Here is a 10,538-nt window from a genome sequence, read left to right as displayed (position 1 = left end):
CTGGTCCCGGGGGTGCCCCGCTCCCGGAGGTGTCCATGTCCCTGTTGGAGGCCGGTGCCGGTTCAGGAGCAGCCCGACCCTATCGTCGGCGGTACCTGGATCACTGGAGGAGCCCGGTCCCGGTCCGGGGGTGGCCCGGTCCCGGAGCGCGGAGGGGCCGGCCGAGGCAGGGCAGCCCGGCGGGGGCGGCCCCGGGGGATGTGGCCGCTGCTCCCGCCGCTGCCGAGGGCCGGGTCCGAGGCGGGGCCCGAAGGGGTTGCCCAGCGCCGAAGCCGAGCGGCCACGGTGGGGGCAGCCCGGCCGGGGCGGCTGAGGGCGGCGCACGGTGCCGACCAGTACCCCAGGCAGCCGGTACCGGGGGCTGGGCCAGGAACGGGGACGGGGACCGTGGGTCGGACCGAACAGAGGGGACCGCGGTAGTGCTAGGGAGCGGGTCCCGGGAGCGGGGCTGTGCCAAGGGGACGGAGCAGGTGCGGAGACCGGCGGCATAGACTTAGAATAACCGGGGTCCTCGGTGCAAGGGACGGCGGGAGGAGAAGGACCGGGACTGAGAGAGGTCCCCGATCCCAACAGGCGGTGACAGGAGAGATCCCAGGACCAGAATCGCGGCATTCGGATCGGATAAGGGGGGGTTCCAGTATCGGAGCGCGGTGCGGGGGCCGTGGAGAGGAGGAGGCATCAGGGTGCGGGATTTAGACGGGAAGGGGAAACAAGACAGGGACGTGGGGTAAAATCCCGGTGCCGGTCCCGGGGCAGCCCCAGGAGCCGGGTGTCCAGTGCCAGGGCAGTGTCCGGAGCTGGGGGACTGTGCCCGGTGTCAGGACGCAGTTCTGCGAAGGCTTTCCCTAAGGCTCGGACTGTGTCGGGGACCAGGACCGGACCAAGGTGCAGCGCCAGGCGAGGGGGTGCTGATACCGTGAGCGCGCAACCGGCGGCGCTCCGAGTGGGTGGCGGCACCGGCGGGGGGGGGGGGGGCACGAGGGGGTGGTCAATCGTCCCGAGCGGCCGCGGATCCCGCAGCAGCGACGGGACCGTGGGTGTGAGAAGGAAGCGGCTCCGACCCGCCCCTGGCACCGAGACCATCTAAAAGCCCCGGGGCCGCTGCACCGGGACCATGCCCGCCCCAGCCTCCCGTGCCCCCGGCGACTGAGCGGGACCCGCGGAGGCAGCGGTGCCCGGCGGGCGGGATGCCCCGGTGGAGGCCGCTTGCCCTCGTCCTGCTCGGGCTCGCCGCCTGCCTGCTGGCCGCGCCGGTGCTGGGCTGCGGCCCGGGTCGGGGCCCGGTGGGGCGGCGGCGGCTGGGGCGGCGGCAGCTTTCGCCTCTGCTGTACAAGCAGTTCGTGCCCAACGTGCCCGAGCAGACGCTGGGGGCGAGCGGGAAGGCAGAGGGCAAAGTGCTGCGGGGCTCGGAGCGCTTCAGGGACCTGGTGCCCAACTACAACCCCGACATCATCTTCAAGGACGAGGAGAACACGGGGGCGGACCGGCTCATGACCGAGGTGGGGGCTGCGCCCGGCCCGGTCCGGCCTCGCTCCCGGGGGCGTGGGGGCGCGGGGGCGGCGGAGGGATGGGCGGGATCACAGCGACCCTCGACGGGGTTCATAGACCTTTCTCAGCCGGCACCGACCCTCTCAGGGGCTCACGGAGCTTTCCGGGCCGCCACCGATCCTCTCCAGGGCGCACAGATTATCCCGGGGCTCACGGATTCTCCCGCGTAGCACCGACCTTCCCCAGGAGCACGGAGCCTCCCGGGGCGCAGGGTCCCTACTGGGTCCGCTCGGTACCACACCCCGGTCCCCTGCTACCTTCCACGGCCCCTTGGCAGCTGCGCGGCAGCACCTGAGCCCCGGGACGAGGCGGTCCCGTGGCATTGTGCATTCGAGACCGTCGGGGATTAACGGGACGGGATGGCACCGGGGACACGAGGTACCGGTGGCTCCACTACCTCAGCACCGCCGCGCCCCGTCCCCAGGGTCAGCGCGGAGGGGGAGGCCCCGGTACCCCGCTACTCGGGGGGAACTCGGGGCGGCGGGAGCCCGGGACTCGCCGCGCACCCGTCGGGATGCTCACAGTTGCCATGGCGAGGGGCGGCCCCGCGGTCGCCATGGCGACAGGGGATGCTGCGAGTGGTCCAGGCGGCGCCGGCAGCTCCCGCGAGCCGGGACGGCGGAGGCGGCGGGGCCAGAGCGGCGGGGCCCGGCGGGGCCGCGGGCGCGGTGCCGGCCCGGGGTGCGGGTGGCTGAAAGAGTCCTTTGTGGCCGCGGCGGCATTCCCGGGGCCTGAGGTCAGCTCCGGGCTGGAAGGAGCCTATTGTGGCCGGGCCGGGCCGGGCCGGGCCGAGCGCATTCCTGCCCCCCCGCCGCTGCCGCCCCCCCCGGCACGGCCGTCCCGGGCCCGCGCCCCCCACTCCCGCCCCCAAGGCCCCGCGCTCCCGGGAGTCGCTTTGTTGAACGGGGGAGGGGGGGGGGGGCACTGGGGCGCTGAGGGACACTGACAGGGACAGCTCCGACCCCTGCACCCCATGGCCATGCTGCCAGTGCTGATGGGCAGAGGGACGCCGGAACCGCCTGGGATGCCCCACTCTCCCTGTCAGCCCAGACTTGCTGCTGGTTTAGGGTCAGCTGCCCCCAGCTCTGCTTCGCAGCCCTCCCCCCCCCCCCCCCCCAGGTTAATCAGTCACGACCGTGGCCGTGGGGAAGGTGACACCGTTCCAGTGCCCGTCCCGGTCCCTTGCCTTTTCTGCCCGGCTGCCCGTGGAGCAGTTCCACCACGGGATCCCAGGGCACGTTAAAGTTCAACCTACATCCAGGCAGGGGGGCAGCTCGACCGTGACCTTCTCTGCACCCTGGGGGGGCACCGCATCTGCCCCCACAGCAACCCCTTTGGGCTCCCTCCAAGCCTTATGCAGACCTGGCGTCTGTCTGGCCCTGTGGGGTCTCTGTCTGTTGTGGGGAGGGTGACACCGGTGCCGGCGTGTCCCCACAGCGCTGCAAGGAGCGTGTGAACTCGCTGGCCATCGCGGTGATGAACATGTGGCCGGGGGTGAAGCTTCGGGTGACAGAGGGCTGGGACGAGGATGGGCACCACCTCCCTGACTCTCTGCACTATGAGGGCCGGGCGCTGGACATCACCACGTCCGACCGCGATCGCCACAAGTATGGCATGCTGGCACGGCTGGCTGTGGAGGCTGGCTTCGACTGGGTCTACTACGAGTCCAAGGCTCACATCCATGTTTCCGTCAAAGCAGGTACCACACAGAAGGGGCTGCCACTAGGGCAGGGGGCTACCATCTCCATAAACATCCCAGCCCACAGCCTCACAGCCCCCGCTGCTTTGTGGGATTATTGCTCCAGTTGGTGTTTGGCCCTAGTGGGTTCAGCCAGTGGGTGGCCACAGTCCAGCTCCCTTCAGCCTACCTGGCCCCCCAATAGGCAAAAACCTCCTTTTCCCCTCCAAATTTTGGCCAGATGGACACAAACTTGTGGTTCAGCTCCTGGTGAGTGGAATAGCAATGCAGTCCCCAGCCCTGCAGCCTCCAGCCCTGCAAGCCCCAGTCCCACAGTTGCTCCAGCCAGCAGTTCCCATCCAGTCCAGAAGTGACAATTGACAGAAAGTGAAAATGGCCATAAATGTCACCGTTCCAGCCCGGAACAAAGGGCGTCAGTGCAGGGCAGACAAAGGGGCCCTGCAGTGTTCAGGAGCTGCAGGCAGGAACTGGGGGAGCTTTGGAAAATACCCGCTTTGTTCCGGGGGTGGTCTGGGGGTATGGGGTTTGCCGTTTCTCCTCTGGAGGTGGTGGCTCGGTGGAAGTGGCTGATGGGGACACCGGTAACTTTCTCCATCCTCCCAGATAACTCGCTGGCTGTCCGCACCGGTGGCTGCTTTCCCGGCCACGCCACCGTGACACTGGAGAGCGGAGAGCGCCGGGGCCTGGCTGACCTACGCCAGGGTGACTGGGTGCTGGGTGCCGAGCCAGGTGGGCGCCTGGTGCCCACTGAGGTGCTGCTCTTCCTTGACCGGGACCTGGGCCAACGTGCCTCCTTCGTGGCAATTGAGACAGCCAGCCCAGCCCGCCGGCTGCTCCTCACCCCGTCCCACCTGGTGTTCACGGCCCGTGGGGCGACCAATGGCTCGGCCGCCTTCCTGCCCATCTTCGCCCGCCGTGTGCGCCCAGGTGACGCCGTGCTGGCCCATGGGGCTGGCGGGCAGGGGCTGCGCCCCACGCGGGTGCTGAGAGTGTCTCGGGAGGATGGTGTGGGGGTCTTTGCCCCCCTCACCTCCCATGGCACCTTGCTGGTCAATGGGGTGCTTGCATCTTGCTACGCCGTCCTGGAGAGCCACCGCTGGGCTCACCGGGCGTTTGCCCCCCTCCGCCTCTTCCACGGGCTCCTCTCGCTGCTGCCGGCCCACCCCGAGGTGGGCAATGGGACGGTGCCAGAGGTGGGCATGCACTGGTACTCCCGTCTGCTCTACCGGCTGGCCGGGGGCGTGCTGGGCCATGAGGCCCTGCAGGTGTAGGGGTCCCTGCCCCTCCAGTTACCACATGGCAGGTGATGCCGCACACTGGATGTTGCGCAAGGGGCTCCAGCCCTGGGCACCCCTCGGACCCGGGGAGGAGGGACAGGGGGACCCCTGGTGCTGTGGGGAGGTTGGTGCTCAGCACTGCCCTGGCGCACGGGGTGGTGGGGATGGGATGGAGTAGCACAGGGTGGCCCAGGGACTTGGCTCAGCCCTGTCCTTTGTCCTAGAGCCCCCCACAGCCAGGTCCCCATGCCTGGTTCCCCACATGCTCTCCCAGTATTTATTGCTTTATTAACCACTGCACTGGGGCCAGAGTTGGTGCCTGTCAAGCCCCAGCCAGGCACCACCAGACCCTGTCCTGGGGCCAAATCCAGCTGGGGGATGCCAAAAACATCCCAACACTGAGCATTTGGCAGCAGTTCCTGTCCGTCCCCCTTTTCTGTCTGTCCCTGTCACATACAGTGTTCCTATCCCTGCACCACAGGGCAGCTGGACAGGGCGTCTGCCATGGGCACAGGCATTCTGTGCCAGGTCCAACTCTAACTGTGCTAACCGCTAACCCGCCCTGCTTGAGAGTTTTATTTTTCTATTTATAAATGGTAATATAAATGTCCTCCATGCCTGCCTGCTCCAGCAGCGGGGCTCACCCCATGGAGCAGGGGGCAGCCTGCTTTTAACCACTTCAGTTTAAAAAACAAAAGAAGTACTACTATTTAATTGTTTGGGAAAATAAAGGAAGTCTATGGCCCGATTGGAACTGTGGCTGGAAATGGGGGATGTGTAAGGCTGGGCTGGGGAGTCTGGAGGGGCTGGAGTATCCCAGGGGGCTGGGTGTCCCTGGGACTGGGCATCCTGAAGGTCTGGAATATCCATCCCAAGGGCTTGGGGTTCACTTAGGTGTGGACCAGGCATCCCGAGAAGCTGGGGTATCCAGCTGGGGTATTTGGCACTGGTTAGGGCATTACAGGGGGCTGGGGTATCCCTGGGGGTTTGACACCCTGGGGCTCCAGTGATCCCTGGTGCTGCGGTAGGGAGCCCACTTCACCCCAGCCTTTGTGGCTCCCAGATGGGCAAAAAATCACTTCCCCTCCAAATTTTGGCCAGATGGAGACAACCTCAGGACTCAGCTTCTAGTGAGAGAAATAGCAATGTAGCCCTCAGGGGCTGGGGTATCCCCAGGTGGGTGTGGGTCCCTGAGGCTGGGGTTGGGCACTGAAGGAAATTGGGGTATTCCCAGGCTGGGTGTCCATGACACTTGAGTCGGGCTTCGCGAGAGGCTGGGGATCCCTGGGGCAGGGGTCAAGCGTCCTGAAATATCCCTGGGGACCGTAGCGCTGAGGAAGGCTGTGATGGCGACCTCGGGGAGCAGGAGGTGGGTGTGGGTGCCCCCGGGTGTTTCCGGCCGGGACAGACTGCGGGGGTATGGGGGGGCTGGTGCAGGACCAGGACCCCCCACACACATATTCCCACTCAGATGTGCGACCACCACGTGGCCGCTGCCCTTCCCTCCGTTTTTCATGAATGGAGAACCCCTTCGGCCAAGGCGCCTGCGCGGCCGCCGAGCCCCGCCCCCTCCGCCCGGCGCAGCCAATGGGAGCGGGCGGGCGGTGTTGTGGTCACGTGCGGCCGCCGGTGTAGTGGCGGCGGCCCCGCCCCCCGGCACTGCGGGAGGGTTCATTGCGCCGTTTGTCGCGCCCGCCCGCGCCGTTCCGTGGGCCCTGCCGCCCGTCCGGCACCGTTCACTTCTCACCCTCGGCTACCGCTCCCTGGCTCTGTGCGGGGGGACTCGGCTTGGGGGTGTCCTGCCCTCCGGAGAGGGCTGCTGTCCTCTGGGGATCCCTGCCCCGGGGGGTGCGTGAGAGCGGGGCTGCTCCACTGGGGATTACCGGGCACGACGTGTGCACCGGAGAGGTTCGGCACCCTTGGTCGCCGCCCCCGGTGGGGGTTTGGGGCCGTGTTCAGCCTGGGCAGCCTCCCCTGGATCCCCCGGAGCCCCCTCTCCGGGGGTGAAGCTGGGAATACCCAGCCGTCTTGTTCCCCTCCATCCCGGTAAAACCTCCCTGGCCCACCAATTCCTGGAGGGAAAGTTCGTGGAGTGCTACGAGCCCACGGTGGAGAGCAGTAATTCCCACTCTGGAGGGGGGGTGGGGGCCTGCCTGCCCGGGGTCCCTCTTCCTGATGCTCCTGTGGGACCCCATGTGATGAGGACAGATGTATCCCCACTTCTGGAGGGGGTGGGGGGGGTAGGTTGTGCCCCAAAACCTTTTGCTGGGGGCCGAGGTGCCCCTGGAATGAGGTGGTAATGGGTCTGAGCCTTGAGGGGAGGATTTGGGAGGTCCCAGGCAGCCCCCCTGACCTGGTGCCACCATTACAGCCTGCAACAAGTGGTGGTGGGCAAGGCTGAGTTCCAGCTGCAGGTGGTGGACACAGCCAGGCAGGTAATGCTGGGGCAATTTGGGGGGGTCTGGGGGTGTTGTGGGGATGCTGGACTCCCAGCCACCCCTGCCACCGATTTTGTCCTTTCACCACCGCTAGGACGAGTACACCATCCTGCTACACTCCATCGTCATCAGCATCCATGGCTACGTCCTGGTCTACTTGGTGACCTCCCTGCAGAGGTGAGGAACCCCCCAAGACCTGGGGATGAATCACCTGGGACAAGGGGGGACCCCTTGGGAGGAAGAAGTGCCTGGATGTCCCCTTGTCCCCACAGCTTCCAGGTGGTCCAGACCCTCCACAACAAGCTGTAAGAGAGGTGGGGGAAGACACTGAGAGGAGGCCCAGGGCCCTCCCTGTGCCCCCAGCATGCCCGTGGTGCTGGTGGGGAACAAGGTAGACCTGGCCCTGCTGAGGGAAGGGGGGTTCTGGGAGTCCTGCCTGTGTGTGTGTGTCCCACTGGCACAACCTGCCTGTCCCTGGCTGTTCTGCTGGGTCCTCAGCTGGGCAGTGAGGACAGATGAAGGGAAGAAGCTAGTGGAGTCGTGGTTGGCCATTTTCCTTGAGTCCTCAGCCAAGGAGAGCCAAGCCTAGGGAACAGAGCCCACCCAGTGTTGGGAGCGGGGTTCCCAATGTGCTGGCACTGATGTCCCCTTGTCCTCAGATGACCGTGGGGATCTTCATGAAGCTCGTTGAGGAGAACAACCACGTGGAGAATTCCTACAGCAGATCCACCAGCTACCACCTGATGTGATCCCTGGGATGGGGCAGACCCTTCCCCAGAACCTTCACCCGGACCACGGCAGTGGCTCTGGGGAGGCCACATGGTCCTGCTGTGGTTCGGAACCCCTCACTTTGCACAGGCTGTGGGGCTCACAGGGGGCTGGGAGCAGGCTGGGGGTTCTGTCCCAGGCAGGACCCCCCCAGCTCATCACTGCTGTCCCCCACGTACACAAGGACAGGTCGGGGCCGTTCCTGCTCTGGCAGCCAGGGCTGAATGCGGGTGTTGTTCCCAGCACGGGGCCGCAGCCCTGCTGGGCCGGACCCGTGGGAGTAAGGGCTGAAACAATTAAACGTTGTTTTGTCTGTGAACCCCTGGACTGCAGAGGGCTCTTCTTTGTTGGGGGGAGGCAGCATGTGAGGCCCATCGCAATACTCCAGCACGGGGGTCTCTCCAACCCTCGATGTGCTATGGGGCTGAGCCCCCTCTTCATGGGGCTGAGCACCCCAAGGGCCTCACTAGGATTTTTTTTTGGGGGGGGGGGTGTCTTTGGCCCTGTCCCCCCTATTTGTCTCCTTGAGAACTTCAACTCTCACTTCATGAGTGTGGGGGGGGCTCTGGCTGCGGTTCCCCTTGCGGCTTATCTCCACCCAGTCGGGCTAATTATTGCTAATTACCCAATTATGATGGTAAAGAGGAGTAGGAGCTGCTGGGGGGTGTGAAGTGGGCTGTGGGGGTGCTGGGGCCAGGGTAAGGCAGCCCAGGGGCTCAGGGGGGCTGAACTCCCTCAATAACCCTCCTACATCTCTGGGTCTGGGGGTTTGGGCTCCCGGGGGCTCTGGGTCTGATCCCCCTACCCCTCCCCGGGACTGGGGTGTCCCGTGGAAGGGGGGGGGGGGGGGGGGGGGGGTTCAGGGTCCGAGGGGACTGGATGCGACCCCACTCAGGGGGGTACCTGCCCCCTGTAGTCCTTAGGGTCTGGGGTCCACGGGGTGGAGGGCTGTGTGTGGGGCTCGCGGTAATCGTGCAGTGGGGAGCAGGATCGACTGCTCCGGGGATAATGGAACAGGGCGAGCGTGGTGCAGGACCGTGGCTCAGCAGCAGCACGAGGTGGACGTGAGCGGGGACTAAGACCGAGCTCGGCGGCTGCGACCGGGGACCCCAGGACCGCCACAGCGCCTACTCCAGGGATACCGGGACCGGGAACACCGGCACCAGACGCAGTAGCTGCTCCGAACAGACCAGTCCCGGCGGCTGCTACGGGGAGCTCTGAGACTAGACACAGCGGCTGATAACGGAGACACCGGCCCGGGGCACGGCGGACGGTCCCGCTCCCGCTGGCTGCTCGGAGGACACCATCCCGGAACCCACCCTCCTTTCCTCTAACCCCGTGGCCATCGCGGTCCCGGAGGCCTCCCTCCGTCCACCCTCGGGACCGTTCCGCTGCCGGTCCCGGGAGGGGGCGGAGCCCCGCGCCGCCGGCCCCGCCCCCTCGGTGCCCACGTGCGCTCCCGCCCCGGCGCCGCCGGGGTTAAGCGCGGCGGAGGGATCTTCCCCCCCCCCCGCCCCGCCCGGCAGCGTGCGCTGCGGCCGCGCGCGCGCCGTCACACCCCCCGCACCCCCCCCCCCCCCCGCGGCCGCAGCGCCCGCCCGCCGCGCACCGTCTCCCTCCGCCCGCAGCCCCCGCCGCCCAAAGTAGTGCGGGAGCGGCGGCGCCCCCCGGTTCGCGGCTCCCCCTTAGGACCCAGCGCGGCGGCGGAGGCCCCGCCGGGGCGGGCGGGGCGGGGCGGGGGCGGGGGCGGGCGGCGGGACCTACTTTCCTCTGGAAATGGCCGCGCCGGGGAGCACCGAACGCCCCGCGCCCCGAGGCCCGTCGGCGTAGGGCGGCCGCGGGGGTGAGCACCGGGCGGGGGGCGTGGGGGTGCAAACGGCCCCACCGGGGGGCCCGCGCGGGCGGGACGGGCCCCGGCGGCCCCGGAAGGAGCGGTCCCGCGGTCGTGCGAGCTCGGGCCGCGCCGCCTCCGCCGTGCTGCCGCTCCCGGTAAGGCCTGACCGGGGCCGGGCCAGAGCGCGGCTCCAACGCCTTTGTGTCCGGTACCGGGGGGGCCCGGGCGGCTGCAGCGCGGGTACGGCCGGGCCCGTCGCTCGGGGCTCGGTGCCGGTGCCAGCGTAGGCCGCGGTGGGCCGGGGATCGGGGCCTGGCCGGCTCGACCCCCCGGTTGCACCGGGGAGCGGGGGAAGCGTGGCCCGGGCGCGCCAGGGAGGGTGAGGGGGGTGGGGGGGTGTCCCAGCGTGGTGGTTCGGCCCAGCCGGGGGCGCGGGCCGGGCCTCCCCCAGGCCCCGCAGCCTTTCCCGGGAGGGCCCGAATACCCCCGGCCCCGGAGCCTTTCCGGGAAGGCCCGAATATCCCCGGGCCCACCGAGAACCGGGAGTGGGGAGGTGCTGGGTGGGACACGGCGCTCCTACCCCGCGGCCGGGACCCCGCTGGGGGCTCCCTGCGCTCTCCCCGCGCCCTCTCGGGTTTTTGGGGGGCTGGTGCTGCCCTAGCGTGTCTCCCCTTCCCTGGTGCTTTGGTCTCTACGTTGGGGGCCCCCCCCGTGTCCGCGGGTCCCCTCTAGATTCCCCCCCTCACCCCTTGTGTGGCTCGTGGTCAGGTTTGGGGTCCCGTCCCCTGTCCCCACAGTGCCGAAGCCCTTTTGGGTTTTTGGGGTGGACGTGAGGCAACGGTGGGAGGGAGTGGCTGAAGATCAGGGCATGACACCCCCCCCACCTCCCCCCCTGGTTTGTGCGTTGTGTTTTGGGGTGAGTCTTCCCCCCATATCTATCCCGGGACCTCTGTACTGTGCAGGATTGGTGCTGC

The 10,538-nt window shown here is 67.9% G+C and overlaps 2 protein-coding genes across 2 annotated transcripts; both read left to right on the top strand.

Annotated features, from left to right (window-relative positions):
- The first annotated feature begins 1,187 nt into the window (after positions 1 to 1,187).
- On the top strand, positions 1,188 to 5,080 carry DHH (desert hedgehog signaling molecule). Its single transcript, XM_062510987.1, has 3 exons — positions 1,188 to 1,499; positions 2,986 to 3,247; positions 3,851 to 5,080. Exons 1-3 carry the CDS (start codon positions 1,188 to 1,190, stop codon positions 4,516 to 4,518), a joined length of 1,242 nt encoding a protein of 413 aa, XP_062366971.1. The 3' UTR covers positions 4,519 to 5,080.
- A 790-nt stretch (positions 5,081 to 5,870) lies between these two features.
- RHEBL1 (RHEB like 1) lies at positions 5,871 to 8,010 on the top strand. Its single transcript, XM_062510836.1, is given in 9 exon segments — positions 5,871 to 5,893; positions 5,996 to 6,141; positions 6,382 to 6,642; positions 6,868 to 6,959; positions 7,057 to 7,139; positions 7,235 to 7,290; positions 7,325 to 7,382; positions 7,461 to 7,545; positions 7,622 to 8,010. Coding segments are annotated over 9 exon segments (894 nt in total). The 3' UTR covers positions 7,712 to 8,010.
- Positions 8,011 to 10,538: the final 2,528 nt, after the last annotated feature.

The sequence above is a fragment of the Cinclus cinclus genome, chromosome 30 (genome assembly GCF_963662255.1).
Source record: "Cinclus cinclus chromosome 30, bCinCin1.1, whole genome shotgun sequence".
Taxonomy (NCBI): Eukaryota; Metazoa; Chordata; class Aves; order Passeriformes; family Cinclidae; genus Cinclus; species Cinclus cinclus.
Note: the sequence above shows the minus strand (reverse complement) of the source record. Positions and strands in the feature narration are given on the sequence as shown.

Coding starts and splice junctions, on each gene's coding strand:
- DHH (XM_062510987.1), top strand. CDS start 1,188: ATGCCCCGGTGGAGGCCGCTTGCCCTCGTCCTGCTCGGGCTCGCCGCC. Junction 1,500..2,985: donor CGGACCGGCTCATGACCGAG/GTGGGGGCTGCG, acceptor GTGTCCCCACAG/CGCTGCAAGGAGCGTGTGAA. Junction 3,248..3,850: donor CCATGTTTCCGTCAAAGCAG/GTACCACACAGA, acceptor CCATCCTCCCAG/ATAACTCGCTGGCTGTCCGC.